The sequence below is a fragment of the Esox lucius genome, chromosome 6, assembly GCF_011004845.1.
Source record: "Esox lucius isolate fEsoLuc1 chromosome 6, fEsoLuc1.pri, whole genome shotgun sequence".
Taxonomy (NCBI): domain Eukaryota; kingdom Metazoa; phylum Chordata; class Actinopteri; order Esociformes; family Esocidae; genus Esox; species Esox lucius.
In genome coordinates this window covers 19296191-19316534 of record NC_047574.1, presented here as the reverse complement: position 1 = coordinate 19316534, position 20344 = coordinate 19296191, and the positions used below count along the sequence as shown (strand labels likewise).

Genomic DNA, 20344 nt, shown 5'->3' with positions numbered 1-20344 from the left:
GAAAGTATTTCATAACGCAAATGTCTTTATCTGAATGGTAACTCAGGAAAAGTCATTAAAATTGTTGCATTTTTGTTCATTGGAAATGTCTGTTGTTTATAAAATAAATAAAACATACATAATACAACTTTAACACACTTATTATCATATTATGCAATTCCATAAATCAATGTTTCAAATTACTACATATTGTGGACATAATTTAAATATTTTCAACCAATAAATTACCCATAAGTCAGACATTGTTTAGCAAACTTTCAAAAATGGTTTTCAACACAGGCGAGGTCATATAACTAGCTATGACTTACAGCTAATGTCGGTAGTTCTTGCTATTGGACGCCCTTGCCACTACATAATAATAGCTACAGTACTGCTGCTGCTCATCACTGGCGTAGCTATCGGGTGCAGGAGGTACGGTGACCGGCAGGTCCGTGCTTGGCCTTTATCATAAAATTATTATTGTATGTTTATTGTATATTGTGTGTTTCTATGCTGTTATACAGTCAGATGTCAGCAGGTAGGTTTATCTACAGAAGGATCGGCTTTACATGCGTACATACCGCTGAGGGGCCTGCAGCTGGCACAGCGTCACCATGCTAGGCCAGTGCTGCTAACCTTTCAAATCCTTGGATTTAGTGGTGACCGTGTTAACCGTAGTTTGCAAACATTTTGTTCGTTTTCTCAAGCCTTTTATTATTTTCTGGTCAGCAGATATACACTTAGTGTGCAACATGTTGCCCTCTTCCCGTTACTGACTCAACCCCTGTCCTGTCTTCCAGTCAAATTGAGTCGCACTCGTTTGCAATGTCAATGTTTTTTTTTCAGGTGGGAACCTAAAGTTGGAGCAGAAAATGTATTAGGGCGGGCTGGAGGGGGCCCGGATAGGTATCTAACCACAACATTTAGAGAAAGTGAATTCAATATTTATCAGCAACTGCATTATTTTTTGTTTAAAATATTTATTCAAGTGACAAATAAATATTACTGACATGTAAAAACAGTAATGGGCCCCAGCCAAGCCATGGGCCCCACTGATCATATCAACCTTTCACCGCGTCAGCAACGGCCTGATTCAGACACTCTTAATAGCATTGATAATTCACATCAGACACAGACAGACACATATGTGGACCAGAACATAGAGTATGTGAAAGAATGCATAAGAAATCTAAATGTTATCCCACATTAAGTGATTCACGCAGTCCCAATCTATCTGCCACACATATATTTTGCTTACTATGGTGACATAGCAGCCCCTCCTGGCTGTGTTGAGTATTACACATTTCAAATGTCGTGTTGTGTCCATTTTGGCCGTTTTGAATAGTAGAGGCATCCAGCGAGATTCCATTAAGAGGAATCCAGCTGCAGCCCCTACGCTCACTAAAACTGACCGCGGACTAAATCACTGGGATATCGAGGTAGAAAAATCCTTGCCACAAGCTAAATCATACTTCCGTTTCGTCATTTCCTTCTTATTTTTGGCTGCGCAAAGCGGCGCAAAAAGTATACTGAATGACGTAATTCTCTTCTTGTTTTTGAGCGCGCAAGCATTATACATATTATTTGGAAGTAAAGGAGATGTCAATGGTAAGTTTTTTTTTGGGAAGCGTTAAGCTTTTTGTTGATTTATTATGTATGCATTCGAATTGATAATAATTTCCAGCTTTCAAGATGGCTATGGCTACTTAGTTCTCAAAGTATCTAGTTGCCTGTCAGGTCTGAATCTGCCCACTGTTAGCTTTAGTTATCTAATTAGCTACACGTTTTATCACGTTAACCGAGAGTCATCCAGCTGCAGCGCCTTCGACTACCTTCTCGCTAAAACTACCTTCTCGCTACCGGCTGGCTAAAACTCATACTTCCGTTTCGAACAAAACTAGCTGCATAGCCAACTGTTGAAAGCAAAACCATTGGTGTTGTGCAGTGCGTTTAGCATAGTGTTGTTATCCATACTAATGTATCCAGGCCGATTGGAGTTTTTACATGTCAAAATTAACGTCAAATACACATTAAAATGTGCATTCATGTATGATTGTCCTCTAATTGTAAAAGTGGCACAGTAGAACCATTACGGGTCCCCGATACTTGAGTACTACGTCATGTACAGTGCCTTCAGAAAGTATTAAGGCTGTGTTACGTGACAGCCAAATCTAAAATTGATTAGTTTTTTCCTCATCATTCTACACACAATACACCATAATTACCAAGCAAGAACAACTTTTTTTAGAAAACATTGATGAAGTCTACCACCTTTTGACTGCATTTATAACCAGACATAGCATTATGCACATTACATAAAGATAATTTATATACTTTAATAAATACATTTATAATTATACATTTACAACCCTGTTTCCAAAAAAGTTGGGATGTTGTGTAAAAAGTAAAGAAAAACAGAATGCAATGACGTGTAAATCATATTTTCAATAGAAAATAGTACAAAGACAACATATCAAATGATAAAGCTGAGAAGTGTTATTGTTACTTGAAAAATATAAGCCCACTTTGAATTTGATGCCAGCAATGTGTTTCGAAAAAGCTGGGACAGGGGCAAAAAAAGACTGGAAAAGTTGTTTAATGCTAAAAAAAAAAAAACCTGGTGGAACATCTCACAACTAATTATGTTAATTGGTAGCAGGTCAGTATATGATTGGGTATAACAAGAGCATCCCAGAAAGGATGAGTCTTTCAGAAGTAAATTTGGGGTGGGGTTTACCACTATGTGATAGGCTGTGCAGGCAAATAGTGCAACAATTTAAGAATAATGTTTCTTAACGTGAAATTGCAAAGAGTTTGGGAATCTCATTATCTACTGTACATATTATTAAATGATTCAGGGAATCCGGAGAAATCTCTGTATGCAAGGGACAAGGCTGGAAACCAGTATTGAATGGCTGGGATCTTTGTGCCCTCATACAGCACTGCATTACAAACCGACACACTTCTGTAGTGGACATCACTGCATGGGCTCAGGAAATTATTTCAGGAATTCTGAAAATATTGTCAGTGAACACTTTGTCGCTACATCCAGAGATGCAAATTAAAACCTTACCATGTAAAGGAGAAACCAAATATAAACAAGAACCAGAAATGCTGCCGCCTTCTCTGGGCCCAAGCTCATTTAAGACGGACTGAGGCAAAGTGGAAAACCATCCTGTGCTCTGACAAATGAATTTTTTATTTTGGGGAATCATGGATGCTGGGTCCTGCTGACTTAAGAGAGGGACCATCCGGCAACTTATCAGCACACAGTTTAGAAGCCAGCATCCGTGATTGTATGGATTAGTGCGCTTGGCATGGGTGACCTGCGCATCTGTGAATGCACCATAAATGATGAACAAAATATTAAGGTTTTGGAGCAACATATGCTGCCTTCCAGACAACATATTTTTGTTTTTTGAGGACTTGACAAACCACATTCTGCACGTATTACAACAGCATGGCTCTTTAGTAAAAGAGTCTGAGTGATCAACTGGCCTGCCTGCAGTCCAGACCTGTCAAGCAATGAAAATGTTTGGCGCATTATGCAAAAGAGACCCTGAACTGTTGAACAGCTGAAATCCAATATCAAGCAAGAGTAGGAATACATTTCACTTTCAGAACTACAGCAGTTGGTCTCCTCAGTTCCCAGACACTCACAGAGTGTTGTTAAAAGAAAAGGTGATGCAACACAGTGGTAAACATGCCCCAATGCCAACTTTTCTTAAACGTGTTGCTGGTATCAAATTCAAAATGGACATGTATTTCCCCAAAACAATACAATCAATTTCTCATTTTCAACATTTGATATGTTGTGTATGTACTATTTTCAATTAAATATATGGATAAATGATTTGCACATCATTGCATTCTCTTTATATTTGCATTTTACGCAGTGTTCCGAAATTTTTGGAAACATGGTTGTATTAGGAAAAGTTATTTGCTTGACATCGTTCATGTTATTGCACTACATTAAGCTATGTGGCTACTGTATTGTTTAAGTGGTGTCACAATAATTTTGTTGTTCAGAATGACACTGTTATTCGGTGCATTTGATAAATAAAGTTAGAACTTGAGCATTAGATTGGATGTTTCCATTATTTTGTCCACCCCCATGTACTGTGAGGATAACAAGTATTTGATACACTGCCGATTTTGCAGGTTTTCCTACTTACAAGGCATGTAGAGGTCTGTCATTTTTATCATAGGTACACTTCAACTGTGAGAGATGGAATCAAAAAAAAAATCCAGAAAATCATATTGTATGATTTTTAAATAATTAATTAGCATTTTATTGCATGATATAAGTATTTGATCACCTACCAACCAGTAAGAATTCCGGCTCTCACAGACCTGTTAGTTTTTCTTTAAGAAGCCCTCCTGTTCTTCACACATTACCTGTATTAACTGTACCTGTTTGAACTCGTTACCTATATAAAAGACACCTGTCCACACACTCAATCAAACAGACTCCAAACTCTCCACAATGGCCAAGACCAGAGAGCTGTGTAAGGACATCAGAGATAAAATTGTAGACCTGCACAAGGCTGGGATGGGCTACAGGACAATAGGCAAGCAGCTTGATGAGAAGGCAACAACTGTTGGTGCAATTTTTAGAAAATGGAAGAAGTTCAAGATGACGGTCAATCTCCCTCAGTCTGGGGCTCCATGCAAGATCTCACCTTGTGGAGCATCAATGATCATGAGGAAGGTGAGGGATCAGCCCAGAACTACACGGCAGGCACTGGTCAATGACCTGAAGAGAGCTGGGACCACAGTCTCAAAGAAAACCATTAGAAGGTCTGTATGGAGTGTGCCAAAATCCCTGCTGCAGTGTGCGCAAACCTGGTCAAGAACTACAGGAAACGTATGATCTCTGTAAATGCAAACAAAGGTTTCTGTACCAAATACTAAGTTCTGCTTTTCTGATGTATCAAATACTTATGTCATGCAAAAATATGCCAATTAATTACTTAAAAATCTTACAATGTGTTTTTCCGGATTTTTGTTTTCGATTCCGTCACTCACAGTTGAAGAGTAGCTATGATAAAAATTACAGACTTCTACATGCAAGTAAGTGGGAAAACCTGCTAAATCGGCAGTGTATCAAATACTTGTTCTCCCCACTGTAAATCTTATCAGTAAATTTTATTAGGGTCATATTCAGTTCACATTCCTCACTTGGAAATGTACTGACGTTTTTACTGCAGACCCCATTATGGCCATTTAGTCCTTTGAAAGTGTACTGTACGGTTTCATATTTGTGTTGCTATAGCTAACACCTGACCAATTTTTCCTGTACCCATTTTCTTTAAGTCAAATCACATTAGTGTGCGGGATGGGATGCAGCCACCCCCAGTGCAGAGATGCACGCAGTGCTGCAAACTCTATCATTGTCCACTGTGCCCCTCTGCAATCTTTAAGCCCACTTCCAGAAGCAAATTAAACATGCATTTAAAGGCGCATTTTGGCAGAGCCATAAAATATAAAGGTGTGTACATTTTTTATGATTAACAGATTTGTTCCATTTATTTAGATTTTCAGTTAATGTGTTTTGTGTTTATTTCCACAGGCTATTGCATTTACAAGTGCAACCTTGGCTGCAGGGTGCAGGCTCACTTTCATTGTTTTTGCAAGTCTATGTTTTTGAACAAGAATCAGTTCCTCCGTCATTTGAATAAAAGCCATGGGACATCACCTATTGGAGAAGAGGCCGGATCCCCCTGCTCCGGTGACGAGGCCGGAACCCCCTGCTCCGGTGATGAGGCCGGAACCCCGCGCTCCGGTGAAGGGGCCGGAACCCTGCGCTCCGGTGAAGGAGCCGGAACCCCGTGCTCCGGTGACGAGGCCGGAACCCCGCGCTCCGGTGAAGGGGCCGGAACCCCGCGCTCCGGTGAAGGGGCCGGAACCCCGCGCTCTGGGGAAGAGGCCGGGACCCTGCGCTCCGGGGAAGAGGCCGGGACCCTGCGCTCCGGGGAAGGGGCCGGGACCCTGCGCTCCGGGGAAGGGGCCGGGACCTCGCGCTCCGGGGAAGGGGCCGGGACCTCGCGCTCTGGGAAAGGGGCCGGAACATTGCGTTCTGGGGAAGGGGCCGGAACATTGCGTTCCGGGGAAGGGGCCGGGACCTCGCGCTCCGGGGAAGGGGCCGGGACATCGCGCTCCGGGGAAGGGGCCGGGACCTCGCGCTCCGGGGAAGGGGCCGGGACCTCGCGCTCCGGGGAAGGGGCCGGGACCTCGCGCTCCGGGGAAGGGGCCGGGACCTCGCGCTCCGGGGAAGGGGCCGGGACCTCGCGCTCCGGGGAAGGGGCCGGGACCACGCGCTCCGGGGAAGAGGCCGGGACCTCGAGCTCCGGGGAAGAGGCTGGAACATCACCTACTGTGTTTCATTTAAAAAGTCGAAACCGGCAAACCGTAGTATGTCCCAGATGCAACATGACTATGAACAAGAAAAATCTATCCATGCACATGTTAAGGAGGCACTCAGGTATTCATAATGGGGAAGTCACCTCAACATCAAACCTGCCCAGCCAGTGCTTGGATCCAGTGAATGGAGTATTTGCTGTGGTCAAAACGATGCATACTTTAAGTGTGCCAGTTCACATACAAAAGAAGGTCTGGGGTGACATTCATCAAGTGTACTGCGAATCACCTCAATGCCGGTCCATCTACGAACTGGCACCATGCTCAAGTCTTGTTTCCTTTCCATGCATACATGTAAAGTCAGTCGAATATTGTACATCTACAGCGGAAGGTGATACCCTGAGGGAAGATGTTTTGTCTGAGATGGTTGAACAAAAATTGTTGAGAAGAAACAAGAAGTCGGAGTGCCTGCATCTCCAAAGTCAGGCCATAGCTCAATCTGTCCCTTTGACTGTTGAGACCACAGTTGGCGTGCCTAACTTCAAACATTGTGTTTCTGTGTTTGAACCAACCGTGTCACATTATTCTCCCTTAAACAGAGTGATGGTGGTGTATAACGTTAAAACAAACTCTTGGCATTGCCAATGTATCCATTCAAGACATTCCTGCTCGCACAAGTACATTGCCAAGTGGCACCTATTCCAAAAATACCCTGAATTTTTTCAAAGCTGGAAGACAAGAAAAATCTCCATTGATTTGGGCCAGATGGCCCCAGACAACGCCGAAGCTCTACATGGTAGTGGTGCACATTACCCCCCAGAAGGAAAAATGCTGAAAAGCATGATATCATATCTATATCAGCACAAGAAGATACCAGCCATTCTCCCAATCGATTTTAGCTATCAAGTGCATGAAAAGTCATTCCCCAAAATAATAATTCCAGATGAGATGTTCTGTGCATTCTGCCCAGACAAAACTCCACTTACTAACCCAGTTCTTATCACTTCAAAAGCAAAACTTCTTACTATGAATGGCATCGTAGAAGGTTTGTATTTCTCTCATGTCTGCCCCACTTCCATCTCTTTGTTGTACAAAATCCTTGTTGTAGCTAGTCTTCAGAAAAGTGACTTAAATATCAACTGTATTTTTCAGGTGTATCAACATTCTTCAAGAAGTGTAGCAGGTGTGGCTTTATCTATCGCTACCAAGAATTTAAAGATCAACTACACAACTTCAATGATCATGTTCTGCTTAGTCTCAATTTGTGTCTCTTCTTGAGGAGTTCACTTCAGGTAGTGTTTTTATTTGAACAGTCAATACATGTTGACATGAAGAATTTACTTCTTAAAATGGCTGTATGTTTATTCAGTGACTTCCTACTCATACTATAATTTCTTAATCTACTGTCATTTAGACCCATTCTGCAGTAAGCAGAGTAATGGAAAGTCTGGAAAATCGGAACAATGTGAAGTATCCCTCCTCAGACACATGTCTCAGTGCTTACCTTCACTTCGAGGCCCTTTGTGACAATGCACACAACTTCTCTTGTGCTTCATGTGGAAGCCATCCACCTATTGTGATTATGGATCTACACAGAAAAGGAGTATTGTCAATGGATGGTAACCAAGATGTTAACAAAAAGTCAGTCAGATTTGGTGCGCACAATTGCCCAGCTAAAACAATGTAATTCTGTATGTCTTGCAGTGAATGAAATTGAAGAGCCACCAAAGGATTTCGAAGGACTGATGGGCATTGAAGAGTTTTGGGACACAGTGTCCATGGAGATGATTGGCCGTGGTTTAATATCAAGTAAGCATGGATTCAATACCCCATTTCTGTGCTTTATTCTTTTAATAATTCATCTTGTTTTTTTGTTTTTCCCACTATAGTGACTAAGATGACAGTAATCTTGTTCTTATTTGAATTATAATTGTTTATTCCTAATTTGACGACATAATGCATTTCCCAAGGCATTCGGCACAATCCATATAAGGTTCCACCATCATACCATCACTGGGCTCCTTGGATTAGGCACAATACAAGGTCCATAACCAGAATGCAGACTCCCAAATCACAGATGTTACAGAAGATCATCTGATAGAGGAACTCATGAAACAAACGGTAGTCAGATTTTTTGGGGGTTATTTGCAATTGTTCATTGTAAACTTTGTGGTATGACAATTTTAGAGCACACTTGATTGCTTTAAGGCACATTTCCAACTGTTCCAATACCACTTCACCTGTATCATTTGTTGTCTTAAGGGGTATTGTAAATAAAGCATACTAATTTTAATCATTCTACCTCTGTTCTTGTAGGTGTGGTGAATTTATGATATAAGGCAAGAGATGTTACATTTTGTAACATGCATGAAGTACAATGACTTATATAAAGGCTGCTGGATGAAGACCTTTTCCTCATTGGACTCCTCTTCTGGCATACACAACACAAGGACGGCTCACACACACTCCCTAATGCAACAATTTAAAAGATTGTATTGAGTACCAGTTCATTTAAGAACAATGGAACGACTGGGATGTTTTCAGCTTCCAGTAATTGTGAATATATTGATCACATATTAGCCTGAAACACCTGGTCTATGGTTGAGGCCAGATGTACATACTGTCAAAGTCAATCACATTATTATCAGGCAACAGCCATAGTCTTGCAGTCAGCATGCCAATTACACACGATAAACGTAAGATCTGTGGCATTGTGTTGTAATATAAAAATCTCTGGATGTTTAAATTGCCAAATAAAAGGGACATAAAATAGTTTTATATCTCTGACTGGAAATTAATGATGTACTGTATTTAACAATACAAACATTGCTATAGTTAGCAAAGACATTAACTGTGCTCTTCAAACCATTAGACTGAGGAAGGGCAAGAGACCTGAAAATGGCTGTGTAGCGACATTATCCAACCTGAGAAAAAAATCAAATACATGTGCTAAGCTTGTATTATCATATCCAAGAAGGCACAAGGCTGTAATCTCTGCCAAAGGTTCTTCAATAAAGGACTGACTGAAGTGATTGGAGTACTTTTGTGAATATGATCTTTTTGTGTAGATTGAAGTGAAAAATATGCATTTATATTACCATTACTTGAATGGCATATTTTTCCCTCAAATGCCATGTTATCATGGTACCATGACATACATATCGTAGTCATCTCTATGGGCCTTTGCTGAGCTTCACAAAACATTCCAATAACTTGAACAATTAGGATATGATGTGTAAAAAAATAATAATATGGACTTTAGGCTTGGATGGGATTTTTGCCTAAAATGCTACCAATTTAGAAAATGACTCCAATAGGAAACTAAAACCAAGGAACTATTCCTGACGTACTTAGTCAATAGACTGCTAATGGTTAGGACACTGATGTACCTTTTTTGTTTGAACTATACTTTAAAAACCAGTACCGCATTCACAGATTAAGCCTAGTTCTGCACTAAAAAAGACTTGCTTGATACTTTTATTCCAGGCCTAGGGTTGTCAGCCAAACTGGGCCTTAATGATTAATTGGGGTCTATTCTAAAACAACAGGAGGGATGTTTATTTGAATGTCTTGCTTCTTTTACTGTTTCAAAGCAAAACGTTAAATGCATCATTCAAGTCAAAGTTGACAAGATAATTGAGCCTCTTGCTACATGGGAAGTCACTGTACCTTCTTCACTTCGGGTTTTGGGTCCTTTAAACAAAAGCTTTTGAAACAATAGTTTCACACACTGTGGTATCAAAATAGGTTTTATTTTACATATTAAATCGAACATTGTCAAAACGTCATGAAAACTTTTTGCATATAAATCGTTTACAATAATTCAGTTGAAATTATAAAGATTGTACAAAAGTAACACAAACTTGTTAATTATTTCCATGACAAATTCTATTCCACCCTTTCCTGCATTTTCTAAACCCACCACCAATGCCGTAAGAGAAAGATGATTGGTGAGATCAAGTAAACAGCAGCACGGTAGCGTGATGTCACAAGGCAGGAATCAAGGAGTTAGTCAGCTAACCTTACCAATAATATGGATATAACGTTCACAAATGTATACACTTAAGATTGGCACATGACCGTCTTACTGAACTTTCCAGAACATTGCCGAAAATTATTAACTAGCCTACACCCTGAACGTTAATCAAAAGTTTGCTGGCTAACACAGTAAACCCGCTTCTGTGAAATCCTTCAGAGTAGTTTCACTGTTGGTGGTTAATTATTGAAAAGCCCTAGTAGCTTAACTGAAGTCTGTATCTCGGTAAGCCTGTGTTGAGGTTGATATATATAAACACAAACAAATGAGTTACAGTATGGCTCTGTATTGTTAAGTTAGTAGTCACCTGAAGCTTTCCTGAGAGTTAACACTAAAGCTAACGTTACCTCTCTTCAAAAAACTATTCCTACCAACACCAGGGCTTTTAACACTACCGAGCTAAAACTGTCAAACCACGCGGAGCTAAGCTGGTTTTACATCGCTGCTGAGCCAGAAACCATGCTGAAACTGTTGAAAATATGAAAATATCGGTTGGGGGGGGGGGGGGGGGGGGGGTTGGCCTTCCTCTTGACATGTATCGATGGGGTCTAGCACTGGGTTCAACTAGCACTACGCTCAACATTGATACCCAGTCATGAGGAGGACTTACAAAGTAGTGGTTCCCAACCTTTTTTCAGTCTACTACAGGATTTTGCTCTGTAGTTCTCACATTTACCCCTGTCTTTTCAAGTACCCCCTGAGGGTAGCCCAAATACCCCCAGGGGTCCAATACCCATAGTTGGGAAAAACTGGTGCAGTGTTTGGATTATCATGCTAACAACAGCCCCTTAGATTAGTAGTCCTGCTTTCTATCCTGGAGGCATAAAAAGACAAATAGTGTCTTTCTGCCATCCAGTTGAAGCAGATCCTGGAGAATAAATGAAGCCCAACCAAACTGTATAATACAGTTCTAAATTATTCCAAGTAACTTTTTTGATTGCAGCATCAAACTAAGCAACAACCCATCTAACTACAACTACTCCACTGACTACGCTACCCAGCAGCCCTGGGTATAGCGAAGAGTGCTGATACACGACAGCCTTCTGAAAGCCCTTAGTTCTACTCCAGAACCATTACCTTATTTCTGTCTTGATTTCTACTGATGTTCTAATAGAACCTCACAGGTTTTATTAGAACCCAACATGCTGAGTGTTTGTAGTGTCTCTAACCTGGCTAACGTACATACGCATGCACACAGGATGACTAGAAAGAGACCAAATACAAGTGAACCTACCCCCCCCCCTTTTTTTTTTATCATATCAAACCCATTTAGTTCACAACAATTAGTGTCGCCTTCTTCACATTCCAGTTAAGCAAAAAACAATTCCCAGACAGTAAGGCCCAAATTAATGCTCAACCTTGCATAAAGCAGATTTTTTTTTCTCACAAAACACACATTTCCAAACAAGCATAGCTAAGAGTTGTATATGATGCAAAGCTTCACACGCAGAGCAAGGAGACAAAGCCACCTGCCCAGCGCTCAACCCAGTCCATATATTGGCATCACTGCCCAGATCCATCGCTGGAGCACTCCCCACACCACTCCAATAATGCCCCCTCCCCCCAACGTATAGAATTAAGACTAAAGCATTATACACCTTCTTGTCACTCCAACCCCTTAACTGAACGTCTAGGATTCTTAGTGTCCGGCCTTCTGGGAGACCTTCAGGGTCTCTGGGTCCTGGCCGGAGGAAGGGTTGTGTCCCTCAACAAACATATTGGGGATGTCCTGGCCGAAGTAGATCTTACTGTTGGCTGCAATTGCCTGGTACTTCATCAACTCGAGGTACTCGGGGGTTAACTTCAACTGAAATGGGAGAGCAGAGATGATGTCAGTGTGTTTGTGTGTGTGTACACATGTATACACATACATACATACAGAAGTGTCTTACCCTGTTAGCTTCTGCCATCTTAGCGGCTGTGTAATACTCCGCATCAGCCCTAGCCTTCATTTTAGCAAGGAACGCCGTATCTGAAAGAGAAGCATGCCCACTATCAATCTGAGTAGCTACAAATACAGTTTCACCTGTGAATTGAGAGGAAAGGCATCTTGTGGCTCAAGCTTCTGCGTGTAGACATGTCGACCTTGAAGGATCTTTTGACTAGTAATTCAGCGTAGTGCCTCGACCACGTGATTACACTACACCAAGCTGGCTACTGTTGACATAGTGATACACTGTGAGGGGAAATCAAGTACTGTTTAACTAACACACAATCTGAAAGTCAAATCTAACCATTGACAAAGAGCTGTGCTACCAGAAATGCTCTCTCTTGACCAGTGTTTTCAACCATGTAGTAATGTGAACTGACTACTGCAACACTGCACATTGCTTTGGTAGTCACTGCGACTGTGCCTTGTACAAGTGCACAAGTCATGTACTATAGACTTTACAGACTCCACAAAACGAAATCAAAAGTACAATACTATACAAAGGGAACTGTACTGTGTCTAAAGCTCAATATGAAAATAATGCCGGTTAATGCGAACTGAAACATAGATCAGCGAGAAAGTTTAAATACGGAATATCTATGCCACTCTGAACAATTTCGTAGAAAAAACATTTCCAACATTAACAGAAATTTAACAGCAGATGTCTTCTGATCATTTGTGTTTGTATTTATGTTAGTAGTACAGTGGAAATCTTAAATATGGCCCCTTTAATATCGGAGAGGTTTACTCTAAATTGATTTGTGCTACACACATTAACTCACCCTCTATCTCAGAGATCTTCTTGTCAGTCTCCTTTTCCATCACCTTCTGCTGGAAATGAATCTGTGCTACCTCAGCTACCTTCTGAGCCTCTGACAGAAAGGAGAGACAGAGAGGATGGTGTTAAGATGATACATGAAACAGAGAGAGAGAGAGACAGAGAAAGAGAGAAAGAAGAGATTACCGATGATGGCTTTCTTCCTCTCAGTCTCTGCTTCTTTTTCCACAACCTTCTGAGTTTGAACTGTTATCATCAGACGAGTCTTCTCAGCCTCCCTACAAGGACACACAGAGAATGTGAGGAAAGACAATGATAACTAAAGAGAATGACAGAACCAAGAAAGAGACACGATAAGAGATATGCAGGGAGAATTACAGAAGAAAACAAGAGAGTATGACAGGAAAAAAGATATAAGGAGGATGACGGAACAAAAGTGAGATAAAAACAGAACACTTACATGAGCTCAAAATTTCTCCTGATGGCTTCTGGGATTTTGGGCTTTGTGACACGGACAGCCTGGAACGTAAGAGATGAAGTCCACAAACCATGGTCATGTTCAACAGTCAAACGTCGTCTATAAGGGTCGACAAGGAGATATTTCTACATAGCATTTATTGAATCTGAACAATCGAGAACATTGTGTCCTGCTGAACGCGCTTGTCACTAATCAGGGGTTGTGTTTAAAATGTACCCCAAGTATGATGTGTGTATACCTGTATCGTTAGTCCAGGTGCCATGGCGTTGAGGTCTTTCTGCAGAGCGATCTTCAGGTTCTCATCAATGATGTCTGGCAGCCCACACCCATGAGACACTGGGGTTACAATCGGCTCCTACACTGCTGAACAATGACACGGGTGTGCTTGTGCTTACCAAACAGTTCGATGTAGACCTCTTGTAGTGTGTGCACGCTGCAGAATTGGTTGAGTTCATGGTGAATCTTGTTGAAAATTAGAGTTTTGTCATAATCTGCTGTATAGTTCTTCACTGTATCCACCACTGTGGAGAGAGGGTGAGACAGAATCTTTAAAAGACTGTAGATAGCTGCTAATATAGCACTGGACTTGTGTTCATGCATTTGAAAGGTTTCCTTGTGTATGTGTATGTGTAATGTTTACTTTAGATGTTTAGGTAAGATAAACAGGTGTTTCGGCAAACCGAGAGAGAAACCAAGAGAAAGAGAAAAAGAAGTGACATAAAATAGACAAGGAGAAAGAAACGTGACTAATGTTGATTAAGAATTTCTGATTGACCTTTTGTAATTTCATATTTTGGCAATGTAAAAAAAATATTTCTCATGGCAATTGTGTGTGTGTGTGTGTGTGTGTGATTGAGAGACAAAGAGGCTGACAGAAGAAAGTACAACAGAGGTGTCCACGATGTGGTGATGTTCTTACCAGCTGATGGTACCAGCATGTTGACCACCTCTATACGGTCAAAGTAGATCATCACTCCTCCACTGTAGAGAGAACACACACACGCACACGCACGCACGCGCACGCACACACACACACACACACACACACACACACACACACAGCATGAACTACTCCCCCTGTGCCACATACACCCAGCCTTATTTACATACAGTTTAGAATCACTATGGCAGCCTTTAGACAGGTAGTCCAATCTGCATCCTTTTCCCACCAACTGGCCTTTTTACTGAAACAATGTGTGGAAAATGTGCTGCTGTTACATTATCTGATGTGATCGGTCACAAGTCCAGTTTGAGAAAAGCACAGAGCTGCCTATGTGAACAGAATGGTTCCTGACTCTGAAACTAGTCTCTTGTTGGCAGTCTACAGGGGAGTCTATATTTGATGTTACTTAAAAGCAACTTGGCCTTTATTGTGTTCACACCTCCCCCTACCTACTACAGTTGTTTGGTTAACGTTTGAATGGCTGTTGAAAAAAAGATGACCCATAGAGACTTGGCCTGGAGACTACTTCTGGAGTGAGGAACTATCTAACACAAATTGGAAATTCTCTTTAAAATGTAAGCGTTCTGGATTTACCTGGTTCCACAGGGCACATTCTTCACCTCATCGGTTTGAAGAGTGGTCTGGAACATAGTAAATGATTGGAGTTTGTATAATTAGGTACAACAATGGACAGCATGATTTGGTATTCAGGATCAGAGATTAAATGTTAGTTAAAGCAACGGTGGGCACAGTTTTTGGCATGAGGGCCAGATATTTAGAAGATATGATTAAAAGAGATTTTTATGTCAATTAGGAAGGTAGTTACCTTAAATACATTATAATTTCCAAATCGTTTCTAGCCTGTTTTAGATGGTTTAAGCAATGAGATTGGTATTACCTGTACCGATCTAAAGGTGGTAATAAATGGCAGCATTATGTGGTATCCAGGGCCATTGGGAGTGGTTAGCAAAGCTCCTCCTCTAAAACACAGACAACAGTCAAATTAACTGGGTGTATTTGTTTGTGTTCGGTGGAAAATGTACAGATTAAAGTTTTGTTAGCTTTTTTTCCCATTCCAGTTGGTTCCAAGAGTAAACCGTTTCAGGTGCAAAAGATTTTGCAACAGACCTAATCTTAGAAGGAAATGTGTGGTGTAATTGATTAGATGCTCAATTCAGTTTTGTCCAGATTTGAAAAAATAAAATAAAAAAAGATAACTTTCTAAACTGTCTTAGACATTTACCAGCTAGTCTTAAAGACCAAATGGCCCACCCCTTTTCAAAATGTGAAAGATGCTAACACCTGTAACTTTGGGATTTGTTCAAAGGGCCCAATTTAATGCTCCTCATTTCCTCAAAAAAATACTATTGTTTCATGACGGAACTAGAGTTGCTTATGTTCACAAAGTCTTTCTGAGAGATTACAATACACCAAATGTTTTTCAACCCAATCCACTAAATAAAATACAAACATGGGTTGTGGTTTATTCACTCTGCCAAACAACATCTTAGCCAGAATAAAGGTTTTGTCGAACAGGATGGAACAGACAGGGGCATTCGTGGATTTTGTAATGAAAATGTTTTATTTGGCGGAAGACAGAAATTCAGAAGAATGAACAAAACTGGGATGGAACTGTAGTGAAAAAAAAACACCAGAGAGTTCAATATTCCAGAGTAACTGTTTATTCACACAGGCATAAAACTGAGTTTTCCCCCAAAGGAATCAACATTTCTCTAATAGAAACGGACAAAACAACAACTAAAACCTTTATTTGGTGGAACGAATGGTGAATGGAGGACATAGACTTGCAGAGAGTCAGAGGTTCTACCTGTAGTAAACCGCCAGGTGTCCTTCCTCTATCTTGTGAATGGAGGCGTGCAGCAGGATTGCCATCACTGCTGTTACTGCGCCAACTACTGCCCCCACATGAGTCATTGTCATCCTCACCAGGACTCACCTATGACACAGGGAATAAAAGACAAATCTTCATCGGAACTTATTAATGACATTGTGTAATCTGATTGGGGATTGCCTGGGGTAAGACAGAAATTGAATTACGTTAGGGGCCTATTTATCCCAAAATATGTTCTCTGACATGACTACTCAAAACGAATACTCAAGCCGCTAGGTTAGTTTGTAGATTAAACATGTGAAAAATCTTGTTTGAGTTGCCACCTTCCAGGATAGCGCAATCTAATACTTTTTATGGATTTTAAAATGTTAGTTCAAGTGAATCAAACATCTCTAAAATGCTTCTCAGATCAAATATCAATTTGGCTCCCCAAACTAATATACTTTAACTGCAGATTGTGAAATGTAACTTGAACCATCATCATCATCTTCCGCTTATCCGGGGCCGGGTCGTGGGGGCAGCAGTCTAAGCAGAGATTCCCAGACTTCCCTCTCCCTAGACACTTCCTCCAGCTCTTCCGGGGGGACACCGAGGGGTTCCCAGGCCAGCCAGGAGACATAGTCCCTCCAGCGTGTCCTAGGTCTTCCCCGGGGTCTCCTCCCGGTGGGATGGGACCGGAACACCTTCCCAGGAAGGCGTTCCGGAGGCATCCGAAACAGATGCCCAAGCCACCTCAGCTGACCCCTCTCGATGTGGAGGAGCTCCTGGCTCCTGAGCTCCTCCCGGGTGACCGAGCTTCTCACCCTAAGGGATCGCCCAGCCACCCTGCAGAGAAAGCTCATTTCGGCCGCCTGTATCCGGAATCTTGTCCTTTCGGTCATGACCCAACCCCTTTGTAAATTATGTAAAATCAGAAATGTTTGTTGTTGTACTCTTGATAGTGTAAAACAGCCCTTATTTACCAATTCAGCCTACACAGACTTGTACTTGGTTTAATATTGCTATTAGTAGTAAACAACCTATAGGCACAGAATACCCCAAAAATTATATACAGTGGGTGTATATAATTGGGTGGTGGGCCAGAACAGTGCTGTACAATGTGTGAAAAACCTCACGCCCTGACGCCTTAGAAGGCACTCTAGAGAGAGACGCTAGAGCCCATGGGTTTTAGCCTCCTAGCTAGAGCGCCCGACTCCCATCCTGAGAACCCGGGATCTAGTCTGAGTAGAACGTGTTACACAAGCATAAAATACGATGGGATACGAGTGGTTGCATACAATATACACTCACCAGGCACTTTTAGGTACACATGCTCAATTAATGCAAAGGGCTAAAAAGTTAATAATGTGGCCGCAACTGAATATATAAAATATGCAGCACGGTCAAGAGGTTTAGTTGTTGCTCAACCAAACATTAATGTAATGTAACTTGTCTTCATTTAAGAGTAATGTAAAATACTAAGCCTATCTCTGGAAGACTGTTCATTTGACCTATCGATTTTAGAACAAATGTGTATTTTTTTAAGACACCCTACCTGCTGTAATAAAACATGTGGTCTGGACTGTTTTGAAACATTCACATTTTCAAGACAAGCTTTAGCACAACAGCACCACTTCATCAAAAAGTGGCAATAAATAAGAAGGCGTCTTTAAATGGAGTGATGCCAAATAGTATCCAACTGCCAAAGTAAGTAGGCTGAGAGGGCACAATTTGACTGGAGCATGGACTGGTATCTGAGCATGCCAGAAGGCTGAAGCTCTATATTGCTCCAATACCACTCACTTCACGTGGTCAGGGCATACTCAACCCTTCATACATTTATAGCAGGGCTGCCCAACCCTGTTCCTGGAGATCTACTGTTCTGTACTGTATGTTCTCTCTCTAATTTAGCACACCTGATTCTAATAATCAGCTGGACGAAACGCTAAATCAGGCTAGTCAAAAATGGGGTTGAAGAGAAAACCTTCAGGGCAGTAGACCTACTGGAACAGGCTTGGGCAGTCCTGATTTAAAGGGTACTTTTGTACAGCTTAGGTGTATTTTATACAAACTACTAACAAACTGTACAAATTAAATGTGAACAAGGCTTAAGTTCTTCACTCCAAGTTGCGCCGGATGTCATTCATTTCCGAGAAGACCATCCACAACCGATTAGAAATGGAAGGCCCCATAGCTGCAGTGGTTCTCCAGCCCTCGAGTACCGCTAACAGTACATATTTTAATTTTAGCCCCAGCCTAACACAGCTGATTCTATTTGTTATGTAATTATCTGGCCTTCACTGACTTGAATCAGGTATCTTTATCCAGTGCTACAACATGTGCTGTCGGGGGTACTCGAGGCCGGTATTGGGAACCACTGCGCCAAGTACTGACTCAACTTAACCGGAAGTTAGTAGTATTGCTTCTTTCCAGGCTTGTTTGATTTAAGTAGTTGTGAAACAATATCATGCATGTTGAATGCTAAGGCCAATTTGCAGTCTCCGAAAATGTATCATTCGGGCTTTCCTACAGGCGCTGCATATGATTAACGTGCAACCAGTAGCGGAACGAGATTTACGTGAAGACGATGTACCTCGCGTTGTGCTCAACACTGCCAATTTCTACCGGAACTATGCGTGAGCTGCTACGCTGGTTGCTTGGTTCTGTTTTCCCTAGTTGAACTATAAATACATTCGCCCTAGCAATATCATGTTTCGTAGAGCATCATTACCGTTAATATTATGCACAGGAAGAACCTCTGAAAAGGTAAATACAATTGTAAAGTACATTACCACTGTTACAATGTTTAGGGTGGTTGTATCTGCGAAAATATATAGGTAAGTTACAAACCGTTTTGATTATTTGCATTGGGCAAAGGGAATTTAAATTGAACGACCGTGGACGACAAGGGTACGAAGCAGGAGAAATGGGGTATGCATGAAAGCACCTCCAATTCACACACAGCAGACACTTAATTTGTCATATAGCACACATGTACAACACCCACGTTACAGAGATCCAAACTAGACTGAACTGCTCTGAACGACCTGACGAGCTAGAGTAGCTAACTACTGCGGTCAACGTTCGCTAAAGCCAGACAGCCTCTCTGTACTACTAGTATTAGCTCCCCAGCTAACAAGTCTACTCAAGTTCTTTGGTATGGGAAACGTTTTTTGCATTGCTTGCAATATAGTCACCAACAGAAAATCAGCACTGTAATAAATAGCATAGGCAAGCTGACGGGTTAAGAAATAGTACAATAAAAGTAATTAGTTTTATCAAGCAACGCTGGTTTACCAAAAAGGAAAGCTACATCAGATCTTTCTGGCATTAGGCCAGTTGGCTATCATAGCACGTAGTGCCTTGATATAATACAGAACCCGTGTTCGGCTAGCTATTCGTTCAAGATGAGCTACTCAGACCCAGTCTAAGACAACCTTACCAGTTTAATGAACAAACAGATCTTTCCTTATTATCCAGTTGACACCACCCATCACACTCACACCACCCAGCAACGCGTTCACTTGCTAGCCTAAATGCTAATAATGTTCTAACTGACTCACTGCGCAGCTTCGCTTCCGGGTTAGCAGTGGGACACTCCCATCGACTTGAGGCGACAGATCTACAAATCAAATTTCATCATAAATTACGACAAGGATCAATCAGTCAAAATGTGCAAACGAAATTGTGGGTCCACTCAAACAGCCAATTTTTCAAGTCTCATCACACCAACCAAGTCTGTTCCGAAACGTATCCTTGAGTGCACTGTTCTGGATGTAGTGAACGTTAAAGTGAATTGAACATACCTCTGGTAACGTTTCTAAGATCTTTGGCAACCCTTATTTATACAGTCTATGTTGGCAACATACAGAAAAATAATAATGAAAGCAGAAATACAAAAAAGCTAACTTGTTACATATGACTACAGTAATTGTGTCAGTATTCACAATGCATAGCATAGTTTATGCTTTGTAGTTAAGCAAATAAAAACAAAAGGAGCTGAATCGTA

At 41.3% G+C, this 20344-nt stretch overlaps 2 protein-coding genes across 2 annotated transcripts; both read right to left on the bottom strand.

Moving 5' to 3' along the window:
* Positions 1-5677: 5677 nt before the first annotated feature.
* Positions 5678-6349, bottom strand: LOC117594593 (translation initiation factor IF-2-like). Its single transcript, XM_034292833.1, has one exon. It carries the CDS (start codon positions 6347-6349, stop codon positions 5678-5680), a length of 672 nt encoding a protein of 223 aa, XP_034148724.1.
* A 3723-nt stretch (positions 6350-10072) lies between these two features.
* erlin1 (ER lipid raft associated 1) lies at positions 10073-19913 on the bottom strand. Its single transcript, XM_010870204.5, has 12 exons — positions 19778-19913; positions 16333-16461; positions 15403-15484; positions 15099-15145; positions 14481-14542; positions 13957-14082; positions 13800-13873; positions 13544-13602; positions 13270-13361; positions 13088-13177; positions 12268-12347; positions 10073-12182 (listed from the first exon to the last, which is right to left on the bottom strand). Exons 2-12 carry the CDS (start codon positions 16443-16445, stop codon positions 12015-12017), a joined length of 993 nt encoding a protein of 330 aa, XP_010868506.1. The 5' UTR covers positions 16446-16461; positions 19778-19913; the 3' UTR covers positions 10073-12014.
* Positions 19914-20344: the final 431 nt, after the last annotated feature.